This window comes from Loxodonta africana, chromosome 8 (genome assembly GCF_030014295.1).
Source record: "Loxodonta africana isolate mLoxAfr1 chromosome 8, mLoxAfr1.hap2, whole genome shotgun sequence".
Taxonomy (NCBI): domain Eukaryota; kingdom Metazoa; phylum Chordata; class Mammalia; order Proboscidea; family Elephantidae; genus Loxodonta; species Loxodonta africana.
The window spans coordinates 72,019,737-72,035,615 of NC_087349.1; the positions used below are offsets into that span (position 1 = coordinate 72,019,737).

The window sequence follows — 15,879 nt, forward strand, 5'->3', positions numbered from 1 at the left end:
TGTGAACTAAAATTATTCTTAGCTATAGCTCCCTAGGTTGTTGTTTAGAGTAGATTTTGTTTATAGGGTAATTCTCAAAATGCTATAAACCTGGAGAGATTACAAGTTTGCCTTACTCTATTTTACTAAAAATAAGTATCTGAATTCAAATCCTAACAATCCAGCCAATAAGTTTTTTTTTACTGTTATAAAAGGAAACAACACTATTAACCTGAAGAAGCAGTATCTTCTCCTGGAGAACTGTACATGCTCTAGATTTGAAAGGGAATGTTAAATTAACTCAAGTAGTATTTTTTTTTTTTTTTTTTTAGTATAATGCCAGGAGTCCCAGGAGTCCCTAGGTGGTGAAAATGGTTAACACATTCAGCTGCTAACCTGCTAACTGAAAGGTTGGAAGTTCAAGTCCACCCATAATGTGCTAGGAAGACAAGCCTGGTGAGCTATTCCCAAAAAAGAAGCCACCGAAAATCCTATGGAGCACAATTCTACTCTGACATATGGTCACCATGATTCAAATAAACTTGACAGCAACAGATGTGGTGAGGAAGCCCTGGTGGCATAATGGTTAAGAGCTTGGCTGCTAACCAAAAAGGTCAACAGTTAGAACCCACCAGCCGCTCCTTGGAAACCCAATGGGGCAGTTCTACTCTGTCTTATAGGACTGATATGAGTCCAAATCAACTAGGACGGCAACGGGGTTTGGTGTGCTGACAGCAACAGCTGTGTTATAGTGCCTAAACAGGAGCAAAATAGAAATGACCCCAGAATATCCACAGAAGTTTCAAAGGTTTAAAGCTCCAAAGGTTACGCATGGGAGTAATTTGTTCTAAATTGTGCATGTAGTATTCCAGGACTTAGTACAGCACACCTTGAGTGTTATCCTTACCCATGACTTTGACAGACAGACACATGTAATTAATGGTAATAAAAAACATTACCTCAAATCAGCGGCTTTCCCAGTCTTGTTTGCACACATAACCTCCCTGGTCTGATATCCAATCTGGATGTCCCAATATTTGTTCTCTTGTCTGTTCTGTCTGTTTCTATTTCTCTTTTTCTTAATAAGTTCACGGGCCTCTGGATCCTTTACTCCTTTTCCTCGGTCTTTTTCCCGTTCTTTATTCTTCCCACGTCTCCTTGCTTGCCTTGCTTGTCTCGAGTGAGGCATTGAACACGTGCTCCAAGGACCCACATGCAAGCTGTACATGCTCTCCTCAGCTTCACATGGGCCGGACTGGCACAACTGGAACTCCGTCAGGTTTGGACAGCCAGAGCCTCCAAACTGAGGGGGCGCGACAACGTGACGTGCCCGGTGCTGGAGCCCATTGCCACACGTCTTTGAACACTCGGACCAGGCAGAAAACTCAGACACAATGCAATCTTGCTGGCAAGGGATGAGGCAGGCCTGTTCCAGGAGAGGCTTGGGCTCAAAGTACTCACAAATGATGTCCTCTGCAGGAATGTTTTTGCCTTTCTGGATGCACGTGATCTCTCTCACCTGAACACCTTCTTCCCCCTTAACGCACTCGAGGGGTTTCTCCAGGGTTTTTGAAATCACGGGCTGACATTGATTCCAGGGTCCAAGCCTCCAGTCATACAATTCTTTGTGCCAGTCACAAATTCTGAAACAATTTTGCTGGTTATTCGGCCTCTCTGGCTGCTTACAGTTTGTATGCAATGTCGTCCATCCTTCCACATGGGCACACCACACAGCCCTGGTCTGAATGCCTCCTGGACCACATTCGTCTCCCATGCATCGGCCCCATGGACCTATAAAACAACACAAGAGTTAACAGTGCTACTAGAAGAAATCTACAAGTCACTTCACGTTCCAGAAAGACTTTTCAAGATCTAGTACATTAACTTCCCTAAAGTGTTATAAAGTAGGTCTCTGTACATGACTGTTGAAAAGTAACCATCAGGACTAAGTATTTTTGCAAAAAGGGAACTGTGTCACAGAGCCTATATAAGGTAACTGCTGGGACAATTTCACTTTGGGTCCTTTTGGGATTACTAAAAGTTTGATTTTATTCATTTCTTTTATTTTAGGTAGTTAGAGGATCCTTGCTCAGAAAAGACATCAGATATTAGTCACAGTGAAGACCCATTACTCCTGTCTTAAAACCACCAAATCCATTTCAGTAACTGCCAAAGAAAATAGCCCCATGCAAATGCTTTGCCTCCTGCAGACTTTTTCTTTCCTGGGCAATTAACTATTTCATAGAATGTCCTCTCTTCTACCACCTCATTTTTTGGTGCTACACACTTATGACTGCAAGGAATAATAGTTGTGTACTGTGTGTGCTGACAGAATTTAAAGTGTTTATTTTCTGGTAACCAAAGCTAGAAAGTGCCACTTAAGCACTTTCTGCCTTTAAACTTACCAAACAATTAATTTTTTCATCCCCCAAGAAAAGTATAGAGGTGGATAAGGAAATTTACATTCAATTAAAAGACTTCTGCAATTTTCTGAACGTTCAAAGAGTATTTAGGATTTTATCAATTTATTCATTTCTTCGATGTGTGCTATTTGGTATTCCAGAGCTGTTTTATGCTTCAGTGGCTTTATTATGAAATGTGGGCTTTCTACTTTAGAACACTTCTTAGTGCAGACTGAAACCTTCTTACATTTGCATGTATTATTTCTTTCGATAAGGTAGATTTTATGATTTTCAATGCTTTAACAGACCAATCTCAATTTAGGAAGTTGAGAATTACTTTAAAATGGTATAGAAATTTAAAGATCATGAAATTATATGATTTTCAAAATGTGTTCCATGGAATTTGAGGAATCATATGATGTACCCTAGAGTCATCTATAATAGGCTGTGTGGGGAGGTGAGGGCCAGCATATAATAGTGTTGTTGGGCCCAACTTCCCCTGCCCTGTACTCCTCCCCCATTGCTGCTTTGATAAGATGAGCTCCATTTTATTATTTAATTATATATATATTAAGATGTATAATATTTTTTTCTGACAAGAGGCTTCTGCTGCTGAAAGTGAAAACGACTAAACTAGGCCAATGGATTCATTCTATGGATGAGAAAAACAGAAACAAAAAGGTGGAGTGATTTTCCAACTTCACATCTTGATGAATAACAAAGCCATCCTGAGTTTTAATCCCAGTTCTTTTGACTTTTGGTCTAAGGATTTAGAGTCGATTTTAGAGCTGAAGGCTTAGATACTTTCTTCTAGACAAAATAGTTGTTAATCAACAAAGAATGAAATATGAAGAATGTTTATCCAATATTCATTTTGTTTACCTAAGAAGATGTTTTCAATCTGATGATGTTACCTTCATTACAAATTGTATAATGGAGCTGTAAATAGAAAAGAGACTAACCACAAATATTGTGCTAACTAATCATTATCACATGGAAATAAGGACCAGATATTTGGCATACCCATATCATTACTTTATGAAGTTCATATGTAAAGAGTTACTATGAGTTAGATTTGACTCAGTGGCAATGGGGTCTTTTGTTTTGTTTTGTTTTTATAATGCATTAGGGAAATAGTCTTCCCAGAGTGCTGATGTCAAAACCTGATGGGCTTAGAAAACTGAGTGTCAGTGGGTTTGTTGCATCTGCCAACAGTAAATGTATGATGATATTTTATTTTTAATTTTTAAAAAAGAAAAATATTCACAAATAGGTTGATCTCTTAGATATTTTTTAAATTCTCAGTTTGGGAATCGCAGAATTTACCATCCTTCACAATAAGGAAAATATATATATATATATTTAGAATTAATTAAACACATCTTTGGCATTTACACCTTTTTCTCACTAAACCTGAAAAAAACAATAGTTCTTATGTTCCACATTAAACACAGCATTTAAAGATGTGTTTATGCGGGACCCTTAAGAGTAAGCTATACGCCATTAAGTCTAAATTTCAAAACAGAAGTGTCTTGAATTAACTCAAAGTCTAAACTGAAGTAATCCAAGATGCAATTCCAGAGAACTTCTGAATATTTTGTTTTCTAATCCTTGACGTTAATTGTGAAATTACACTGATTAATCAAATCAGGGCTATTAAGAAGTTAATCTTTTATCTCCAAAGTAAAAACAAAAACTTTTTTATAGCAGTTATACATTTGGCATGGAAAAAAAAAAACCTCAATTGGATGTTTTCAGTAAGATTGCATTGTTATTAATGGCTGTGCTTTAACTGGAGCCCTGGTGGCACAGTGGTTAAGAGCTAAGGCTGCTAATCAAAAGATTGGCAGTTCAAATCCACCAGCTGCTCCTTGGAAACCCTATGGGGCAGTTCTGCTCTGTCCTATAGGGTCTCTAGGAGTCGAAATCTACTTGATGGCAATGGATTTGGTTTTGGTTTGGTACTTTTAACTAATTAATAGAAATGTTATTACAGAAATCTGACTATATAAAATGAATTGACTTAAAGTCTTTGTATTATTGATAAGTAAAGAAACCACATGTTTTTTCTAAACAACACAATGAGGTAGAACTACACACTAGCTAACTCTCAAGGTTAGGACTGGCAAAGATATTAAATTCATATAAAATGAATATTAGCAAATGACTCCAACTTACTTCTGAGTTTATTCTAAACTAAAAATGAATTTTAGTTACCTTGAAAATGATGCATGGCTTACTGACACTAAATTGGGATGAGTTCCTTCCTTATAAATTCTGAGGATCCTGCATGTTTCTCACATCACACTTATGACAATTTCAATTAGTTTATTGCTTACCAAATTAGACTGACTCTATGGCCCCATGGGGTTTCCTGAGTGGCACAAACGATTAAATACTTGACTACTAGCCAAAAGGTTGACCCAGAGGCGCCCTGAAAGACAGGCCTGGCAATCTGCTTCCAAAAGGTCACAGCTTTGAGAACTCTTTGGAGTAGTTTTACTCTGTACATACGGTGTACCATGATTCAGAATCTACTCAAGGACAACTAAACAACAACACCATGGCCCCTTGAGGGCAGGCCCTCACCTGTCTTCTGTTAACAATGGTAGTCCATGCACACAGGACAAGCTCAATAATATTTATTAAATAAATGAATAAAATCAGAAACTAAATCATGGAAATGTTTTTCCAATTAATTTATTATTCAACAGATGGCAGCTGTAGAGGTAATTGAGGATAAAAACAAAATGTAATTTTCTTTTAAGTCATTCCAATATATCATTGTTATCTAAAAACTTTTGACTCTTATGTAGCAATTAAAAAAAGATGCAATTACTAATAAAAAATTTTAAATGTAGTGACATATTCAATTACAACCAGAACCCATAACATAATCTTGAGAGCCTATAATTTTTTCATGTAACTTGTTTTAATATTATTACATATATTTTTATACGTAAATATGCAAAACATTTTTCTTAAATTGGCATCGCTTTTTAGCAGATTTTAGATTATCCTGGATGTGTACGCACAGTATTTCTTGTTTTTCTCTTGGCTTTTGAGCTAGACAAAGCACATTTTCCAGCAATGATGTTCATCTACATATAAAAAATAAAATAAACTTTCCTGTCTACTCAAAATGTGTAAATGCCCTATAAAATAAAAAGAAAACAGCTCATGTAGAAGTTTAATAATACTGGCATCTTGTTTATGAAACTATGACTCAAATGCTTATTCTGCACTTTGTAAAGAATACAAATATACTCCCTAAGGGAACCATGGAGTATATTTTTATTCTTTAGTTTGAAGAAGCTAAATTTTCCCAACTAGAAGCATCTCTTTGAACACCTGTTTCTCTATTGATCTTTGACAATAATTCCTCTAGTACAGACATTACAGACACAATAGTTTTCCGATAAAGTAAAAGTTACAATTTGACATCGAAATATTGGCAGGGGTAAATTTCAAATTTGTAGTTTGTCACAAGGTAGCATGATTTTTACTTTGATGTTTCTCACTGGATATGAGGAACATGGTGTGCATGTGTGTGTGTGCATGTGTGTGTGTGCATGTGTGTGTGTGCATGTGTGTGTGCATGTGTGTATGTTTCTGTGTACATCCTTTTACATTGTATAAATGTAATTATATTTTAAAAGCTTCACACTCCCATTAACTTAATGGAATAATTAGTTACATGCCATGTTTTGATCATGTTTTTTTAATTTTCATATCAAACTTTTGAATGAATTTCCTCACTTATTTTGTTCAGAAAGGAGAAAGGTTAGTTTGTAGATCTTAATATCAAAAGTATTACATGCTCGATGGCAATGCCAGATGGAAGAATGTGAGTTCAGGAACATTTCTACACTATTTTATATATACTGATGATGAGTTAGAATTTCTAAGGTTTACCTAGATAACTAGAAAAAGCACACATTTAAATACAAATACATTTTAATTCCCATTCCAATCAGATCATCCCAGATTCTTATTAACTAGCTACTTGCAGATAATCCTGTTGGGTTTATTTTATTCCAAGTATATTTACACTGAACACCATAAGATAGCATATCCCCACAAAACTCTATGGAGATCTATAAACGTACCCACTGACGCTAAAGAAAAGGAATAAAATGCACAAAGGCACCAGCTAAAGCAGAAGTGGAAATATAATCATGATTGAACCTAAGGAAAACTCATTCACCTTGCAGGCCTTAACTGCTGGCTTATCTTATTATTGCACCTTGGGTATTACATGTGTGTCCAATTAACAGACCTCTTGAAAGATCAGATCTTCACCACTGTATACCCAATGAAGGGCTGTCTACTTCTGCCCTCCAAGCTGTCTTGAAATAATCACACATTGAACAGAAAAGAGACCATATCTAAAATTGCTCTTGACAGCTGACAATTGTTAGTCCAATTAGCTACCATGTTTCAATGAGTGCAAATATTTTAAAGTGCACTTTGAAAGCACAATATGCAAACTCTATCAAAGAAAACATGACATACTCTCACAAGTACTACGTACGAAGGTAATATTTAACATCAAATGTCCCTACAGAAATGCTAAAAGTCAGCCCTACAACTCATACTGCTGTGATAAAATTGGGAGGTGGTGGTGGTGGGAAGGTAAGGGAGTGGAGATGTTTGCTTTTTAACAAGAGCATAAAGAATTTCCATTGGTTTGAAACTTGTTTCATTTATTGTTCTTGTCCATGATTATTTAAAGGGAATTTGGAATCTAATTGAACAAAAGCAAAACAAAGCATAGGCAGCTTTCTACTTAAGGCCTTGGATAATACCCCTTATGTAGAGAAACATATTCCCATGTACAGATCTGTAGGATTGTGTTTATTCAGTATCATGCTAAGCACTTCTAGAATGTAGGTCAATAAATACGTGTAAAACAGTTTGCTTGGCAGATTTTATGTAAATCAAGAAAAGAAATGCTTGATGCGTTACACCACTAAAAAGAAGTTAAAGCAACTATTTATATACCCAAAATATTTGTGTAATTGATAGGCTCACAACACAAATATTGTCACTTGAAATCAATGTCAAATTATGTGAAATTGTGACAAAACTTTAAATGTATACTACTTGGCTTAGTTTTCCATAGACTAAGGCTTCAGATATAATTCTTAACTAACTTTCCAAAACTGTTGATAAAATAATGAATTTATTTTTATTCCTGCTACTTAGGATTTTATAATGTGCCTAGTCTCTTCATTTCATTGAAAATTCTCTATCTCCATCAAGAAAAAGACAGTCTTTTTAATTTAAAATTAGTATTTTGCCTACCATATTCAATCCTGACTTCTCTAAGACTGTTTTTTTGTAAGTCAAGGGCATGGGAACAATGAAAGGCTGAGTCTATAAAAGGCCACATTATTGACAGGTGGCCAGTAATTGTTTAAAAGAGCCTTCGTCTTATAAAAGACAAACACTATAAAAGGAGCATGAGAAAATTATGCAAACTACTTTCTGTCCTTGTTTGCTATAAAACTCTCAAATGAGCCAGTTTCTTGTTTGACTAAATACATTTGCCTCCTTCAAATGAGGTAATGTGTTTTCCAGTCCTGGATTTGTTCATGGAGCAGCATGTCCTACTCTACCAAGATCAAGGAGTATGAAATGGCTTAGTAATATACTAATTCTGTCTCCTGAACATTACATAGTAACCTGTTTTAAAATTTACAAAATTATTTTTTGTTTTTATTCAAGCAAATCAGTGCCAAAAAATTAGAAATTATTGCTAAAAGGGAGGAAAATTCCTCATAAATCTCATCAATTCGAAGTAACTAGTCTACATTTTGCTGTGATTCTAAGCAATTAAAACTATATTTAAATAAATCTGGGATTGTACTATAAATTCTTTTATAATCTGCTTTTTTACTTTGCAATGTACTATATAACTTTTCCATTTCAATAGATGTGAGGAGGCTTAGATGGCTTCGTATTTTTTTTAGATCTACAAGGATTGAACCTATTAGACAGGTTTTTTTTGCTCTTCATTTCTACAGAATTAGATAGACGTATACTATGATTCTTACTCTCCATGTGGGAGATTTGATTTCCGGGCAATGCACTTCAAGAGCAACCATCACTCTCTGTCAGTGCGGCTGTGATGGTGAAAAAGTTTTACCAGAGCTTCTAGACTAAAATGGACTAAGAAGAAAAGCCTGGTGATCTACTTCAGAAAATTGGCCATTGAAAACCCTAGGGATTACAACAGTCCAATCTGGTTGTGCATGGGGTCACCAAGAGTCAGGGGCCAACTTGACAGCAGCTAACAACAGCATATTATGGTTACAACCCATCACCTGTCAGTCATACTGTAGGGTTTGCGTGATGCTGGAAGCCATGCCACCAGTATCTCAATGCCAGCAGGGTCACCCATGGAGGACAGGTTTCAGAGGTGAAGACTAGAAAAAAAAAGGCCTGGCAATCTACTTCTGAAAATTAGTCAATAAAAACCTTATGGACCACAACAGAATAGTGTTCAATATAGTGCTGGAAGATAAGGCTTCTGTGGTGGAAGGCACTACACAATAGCTGTAACAATGAACTTGAACATATCAATGATCATGAAAACGGCTCAGGGCTGGACAATGTTTTGTTCTGTTATACATAAGGTCATTGTGAGTCGGAGCTGACTCAATAATAACAATGAGTACAGTATTTCATGGTAGCAATTTATCAAGATCTATCTAATTATTTTATATTTGTGGGCATGTGTTGCTGTGGACACTTAAGTCTTTTCTAATTGTTTCCAATATTATAAAGAATGCTACAATGAACATCTATTGTCACACATGGTTCAGATCATTTGGCCAAAGGTTCTGCAAAGTTTCAAGGTTTTGATAAATCTAGTATTGTGAAACTGACTGTGAAAATGTACCATTTTCCCCTCTCGCCAGCAATTTATGAGCATATTTTTTTCTTGATATCAGCAGACCGGAATTTCTATAAGTTTGGGGTCCCATAGGGTGAATCCTATGAGCTTATTTTCTTGGAGGGTCCATCCTTTGACTATTTTGACTAAAAAGATAGTCTCTATTTCTTTAAATCTAATTCTTCCTGGGAAACCCTGGTGGCGTAGTGGTTAAGTGCTACGGCTGCTAACCAAAGGGTCAGCAGTTAGAATCCTCCAGGCTCTCCTTGGAAACTCTATGGGGCAGTTCTACTCTGTCCTATAGGGTCGCTATGAGTTTCGGAATCAACTGGACGGCACTAGGTTTGGTTTGGTTGGTTTTGTAATCCTTCCTGTACTGTGTACACTAGAAAGACCTTAAAGTTCCTGAAGAATTGATAATACCCTTTTCTATTTTTCAGCACTAAAACATGATTTTGCTTCTTTTGTATTCATTTTATAATTCTAAAGGGGCTTTCATGGGGTTAGAACTAAATGTAGACCTAAACATCTGTCTTGTAATAGTCCCATAGATTGATAATCTGAATGCCTGGCATTACTCTGCCATTCAACATAATGTCAATTAATTTAATTGATTTAATTATAAATATGTGATCTGTCTAGTAGACCTCTTTGTACAGATTTGTGAACATAAGAACAATTAAATTTTGAATATTTTATTGACCCCAAATTAAGATTTCATTTTTAAACAAAAAGGAGGGCTCATAGCTTCTTTGCCTTGAGTTTTAATTTAATTTAAATTTAAAACATAACTCTCAAATGACAAATCAGTTTGGTGAATAAGGAAAGATCACTGTGGAAGTCAGGCTGCGTTTTCATCTTCAAAATTAATTAAACTTTAGTAAGAAATTATATAAGAATATCAAATTAAATGTACAAAATTAGAGCAAACTCCTTAAATCTGATGAGACAATAAATGAGAAATCACTAACTAGGATAGCCAATTTTAGCATTTCCAAATACAGTCATCTATTCGCAGGACCTATCATGGTCGATCTTTCTTCAGAAAATGACTTAACCTTCTTGGGTCCTGGTCTGCCCATTTATAAAATTTTATATAAACCATGTCACTAACTCTCATTGTCTTATAACACTACCTGAACCATAAACTAAATGTCAACATTATTAGAAATATTTGTGAAAGAAGTTAGTGAAATGTCTTTCTCTTACACAAAAAAGAGTCACTTTTTTTGACTTAAGATTTTAAAGTCTGCATGTGTCAGTGATAAATTTTTTAGGCTAGATTCCATTAAAGTGAATAACTAGGTCAAAGTGTATGACAATTTTAAGATTTTTAAAAATATGTTGCCCAAATGATTTTTGGTGAGAGAACCTTGTGGAAATTTACCCTCCCTTCACTACACCCTGATCAGCATTGATTATTATAATAAATTCCTTGTTAATTTGATAAATGCACACAGGCCCATTGTTCTTTTAATTGAATTTTTATTGCATATGACTTTAAGCATAATTATCACCTTTCCTGTGAATTATTTGTTAAATTCTTTTCTATGTTTTCCAGCAGCATCATAGCTTTACTTTTCACCTTATTGTATTTATTTGATGATAGTAACATTTTCTGTGACACCTGAAACATATTTTCCCTTTGTATTTTATGTGTTATTTTGGTTAATGTTTTTGATATGCCTGCATTTTACTAAGACTACTTGTTTCTTCCATTGCTTTTATGGTGAAAAAAGCTTTGCGAATACAGAGGTAATATAAAAACACATTCAAAGTTTCATCTTTGTAGATCCATTCAAGACAAATATGTTGAATCAACTTGGAATTTATTTTGTATATATTAAAAGGTAAACTACTAACCATTTTATTTTCTTCATAGTTAGGTAATGTTACCAAGAGTACACATTACCATGATTTAAAGGTACCACTTGTTAGTACCAAAACATGGCGATCAAAGGTACCTTCAACATGGTATTCCTAGATTACATTGCTCTCGTTTATTTTATTATTATGTTTTTCTTTATTATTTGTAATTGTAGAGTGTACTTTCACGTATATGATCTCATTCGATCTTAACATCAGTGCTAAATAGGAAGAACAAATGAGGTAAGTTTGAACCTAATAGGTTCAATCTTTATAGATTTGAGAAAACTATAAAGCCATCTAGCCTCTAAAATATTTCTATTGTTTCATTGGAGGGAGGTAAGCATCCAAAAATAGAAAAGTTATCTTAGCTGTATTTGAGCACCCCATATAGAGAATTCATATATTCATAACAAAGAATCCTTAACTTTTTAATAAAGCCCCATTGAAATAATTGGATACCAAAATCAATCTCTTATGGAAAAATATTCTTTAGGATCACAGATTTTTTTCCTTCCAAGTTTATAAATGTTCAAGTCAACCAATAAATAAACTGCAGCAATATTCCCAAGTATGATACATGATGCTTTCAGAATGCAAAGAGGGTGTGGTAGCCAGCCTACCTCCCGGTATTAATGCCTTTCTATAGTCCCCTCTCACACTGAATAGGGATGACCATATAACTACTAGGACAGTGCAGAAATGTTGGCATAATCTATAAAGCTAGGTCAAAAAGTCATGGTAGCCTCTGACTTGCTGTCTCTTGGATCATTTGCTCTGGGTGAAGCCAACTGCAATATAGTGAGGATATGCAAACAGTCCTACATAGAGGTCCACATGATAAGGAACTGAAGCTTTCTGCAAAGAGCCATGTAAGTGACCTATGAACTGCTTAGAAGTAGATCCCCCAGTATTAGTCAAGCCTCCAGATGAATTCAGTCCTAGCCAACACCAGGACCTTTGTATAACCTCATGAGAGACCCTGAGCCAAAACCACCCAGTGAAACCACTTCTAAATTTCTGACATGTGGACCTGTGAAATAATAAATATTTATTGGTTATAAGGTGTTAAATTGGGGGTAATTTGTTATGTGGCAATAGATAACTAATACAGATTATGGTTCCTGAAAGGGATATGTTGCCATAACAAAATATCTAAAATGTGTAAGTGGCTTTGGAACTGGGTAGTGGGCAGAAGCTAGAAGAACTATGAGGGCAATTTTGTAAAAGCCAAAGATGCTTTGAAGAGATGCTGGAAGAAGCCTGCCTGTTGGCACTAAAGGTGGCTGCCAATCAGGGCTTAAAAAGAAGTGAGAGTGCTATTGGAAACCTAGGGAAAGAGGATTCTTGTTACATAAGAGTAGAAAATTTAGTTATGTGGCAAGTAGAACATGTATAATGAACTGAGTGACCTAGCTAAGCTTTCCAGATGGAGTATTGAAGGTGTTGCCTGGTTTCCTCTTGCTGCTTGTAACAAAATGTGACTAAAGAGAGGTAAGCTATAGAAGAACTTACACAAAAAGAAGCCAGTACTTGCTTGTTTTCAAAATCTCTAGTCTCTCCAGGTGTCAAACAATGCCAAAATTTAAGAGACCTTAAGCCAAACTACTGAGTTAAGCTGCTTTTGGTTTCCTGAACCACAGAATCTGAGATAGTAAATATTTGTCTTTTAAGTTGTCAAGTTTTGGGAGCAATTTGTTATGTAGCAAAAGAGAATTAATACAAAGGTCAACTAAGAAGGGTGTCTCTTTCTTAATGGTAAGGGATGTAAGGTACACCAATAGATTTCTTTCACATTTGAAGGGATATATTGGCTTACTCCAGGTCACTGGATTCCTAAAAGCTTTAACTAAGGTTTAGGTACATGAACTTCATGGGTTTTATCTCCTGTTAATTGATATAAATCTTTTTTCTTAGATCATCTCTCCTACTTTCCTCTTTCTATTCACCATATCCAACCAGCATCACATCATGAGTGTGATGTACTGAGAAATGTCAAGACAATCAAGATCCCTGAAGACTGTATTTTGACAAAAGGTAGAAGTGTTAATTTGGCCCTATGGTGAGGTAGTGAATGTATACTGCTATCTTCCCAAGTAAAAAAATATGGCTTTTGATCCTCCTTATTAGTGGGAATTGAGAAAAACATGTTTGCTAGTCAGTATTTGCATACTTAGTGCCAAAGTTTGTGTTGATTTGTGCTAATTTAGATACAACATTTTCATAACAGCTGCAACTGGACCTAACACTTGGTTCAGTTTGCAGTAGCTTGCTATCATCTTCCATGAACCAGAGAGTTTTGTTCTAGTTTTTCCAGGAACCATACTGACGAATAGGGATATGAAGTAGACTCACCCAAGGATGTGATATTATTACCTCCCCTTGTAATTGCCATTCTCCTGTACTGTTCTAACACCACAGCCAGAGCACAAAATGCTGCACTTTTCATCTGCAACTCATCCAATTATATCAATTAGTGATAGTCTTGGTAACTCTCAATGGTAAGTTACTGTATGTCAGCCCAGGGGTCAAAAAACAAAGCATTTATCCACTGACCCCAGGTCTTCATTGGTCAAGGGCGGGCCCATGAGTATTAATTCCTCCACAGTTCCAAGTAGTGCCAGAGTGAGTGCTGAGTGAGTTTCTGCAGAAGTCCTACACTGCAGTGTCAGAGAAGGCTCAGGGAAAGAAGAAAGTAGTTGCTCAGCCTGCAGTGAGTTGCTATCAGTTTGCACTTTTATAAATCTGGCTAAAGCCTTTACAAAACTGGACGTCACATGAGTGGCTGAAGGTGGAGATAGGTCCAAGAGGATGTTCAGTGGCATAAAAGTGACATCACATGCTGAGCTAGTGGTGGAGTTTTTGTTTTGTTTTTCTTCTAAAAATGCCAAATCAAGGGCATCTATTGTTCTGTGGACCAATATACCTTAGGAACCAAATTGCTAAAGGCTGAAGATGTCAGCATTCTTAATCACATTTATTTATTCATTCAACAAATATTTAGTGAGGACTTACAATCTGCCGGTGCCCTGGTGGCGTAGTGGTTAAGTGCTATGGCTGCTAACCAAAGGGTCAGCAGTTCGAATCCACCAGGTGCTCCTTGGAAACTCTATGGGGCAGTTCTACTCTGTTGTATAGGGTCGCTATGAGTCGGTATCAACTCGACAGCACCGGGTTTGGTTTTGTTTTTGGTACAATCTGCCAGGTGCTGTGATATATAAGAAAAGCAGATATGTATTAAGATAACAAAGCACTACAACAAACTTTAGCCACCATGTATTCACGTGTATAATCCTCTGAAACTTAGAGAACATTTCTGCATATGGCAACATGGCTGCCAAGGTTCTAGGAATTTACTGCCAAAACCAACGCCTTGGAGTGTTCGTAAGTTCCTTACATCTAGAGGCAAATTATTTGAGACCTTCAGCCAAAAAGGGAAGGACCAATCATAGATCTGACAGACTTTTCTTTGTCTTAATAAAACTGGAAAAAGTAGCTCAGAGATGACACCATTACGATTAGTTCATATGCCTAGCACATCAAGTAGGTAGTTCTCCTTGATGTTGGGTGCCATAGAGTAAATTCCAACTCACAGCGACTCCGTGTGACAGAGTAGAACTGTCACATAGGGTTCTCTTGGATATAATCTTTAAGGAAGCAGATGGCCAAGTCTTTCTCCCGCAGAGCCACTGGGTTGGTTTGTATCGCCAACCTACTGGTTAGCAGCCGAGCACTTAACAATTTGCACCACCAGGGCTCCTTAATTCTTATTAGAAATCATATATTCTTCTGATAATAATGAGGCATTTTTAATTACACACCTCAGCAACTGCAATATAGTTTTAGACCACAATGTAAAATTATAGGTATTATCTTTACATTGTGGAAAGTAAAAAATTAAGTGGAAATAACAACCTTTTGACTTCTTTGCTATTTTCATTACACATCTAGAAAGACATTTTGTTCCTTGATTCTTTAGGACATTTGTTACTAATATTCTGATTAACAAACATCTGCATATCTCTTACTTTTATCAATTTACAGATATATATTAAATTTTAGTACTCTCTTGTATACAATAAATTGCTCATGTAAATTGGGACCAAATTAAAATTTTCTCCTAAAGTTATATAATGGTTAAAAAGGCTCAGAAGAAAAAAAAAAAAAGCCAATTGCATCTTTTCTTGCACTGGAGTGGGACTGGCTTCATTAAAAGCTGTTATCAAGGATAATAATAAATTCACTTTTTTATCTTCTTAAAAAGACTGCTATTATACTCAGATAACGTCTTTACAGGAGAATTCAAAGCCTTTCTTCATGGTTACCTTAATCAATGGCAATAAACATTACTGTATATTTTCATGCTCTCCATGTTCATAAATGCTTTAATTATAAAGGATTAGAAATGTAAGCCAGTACCTAAAACATTAAATTTCCCCAAACAGTAATTTGTATGTATATGAATATCTGTAACTATACTTCTTAAATACTTTTTTTTTTTTTTTGCTACCAGTATATTTCATTTAAGAATAAAAAATCTGATTGTAAATAGCCGTGCTTACTTAGGCCCAAACCCAGGGCCATCAAGTCGATTCCAACTCATAGCGACCCTATAAGACAGAGTAGAACTGCTCCATAGAGTTTTCAAGGAGCGCCTAGCGGATTTGAACTGCCAACCCTTTGGTTGGCAGCCATAGCACTTAACCGCTAAGCCACCAGGATTTCCTAAAG

The 15,879-nt window shown here is 35.9% G+C and overlaps 1 protein-coding gene across 1 annotated transcript in view; it reads right to left on the reverse strand.

Moving 5' to 3' along the window:
- Positions 1-1,813, reverse strand: part of THSD7A (thrombospondin type 1 domain containing 7A) — a 287,180-nt gene extending 285,367 nt beyond the window's left edge. Inside the window, exon 1 of the mRNA XM_023544392.2 lies at positions 939-1,813. Coding sequence (XP_023400160.1) covers positions 939-1,753 — 815 coding nt within the window. The 5' untranslated portion in view covers positions 1,754-1,813. The remainder of the gene's footprint in view (positions 1-938) is intronic.
- Between the last annotated feature and the right edge of the window lie 14,066 nt (positions 1,814-15,879).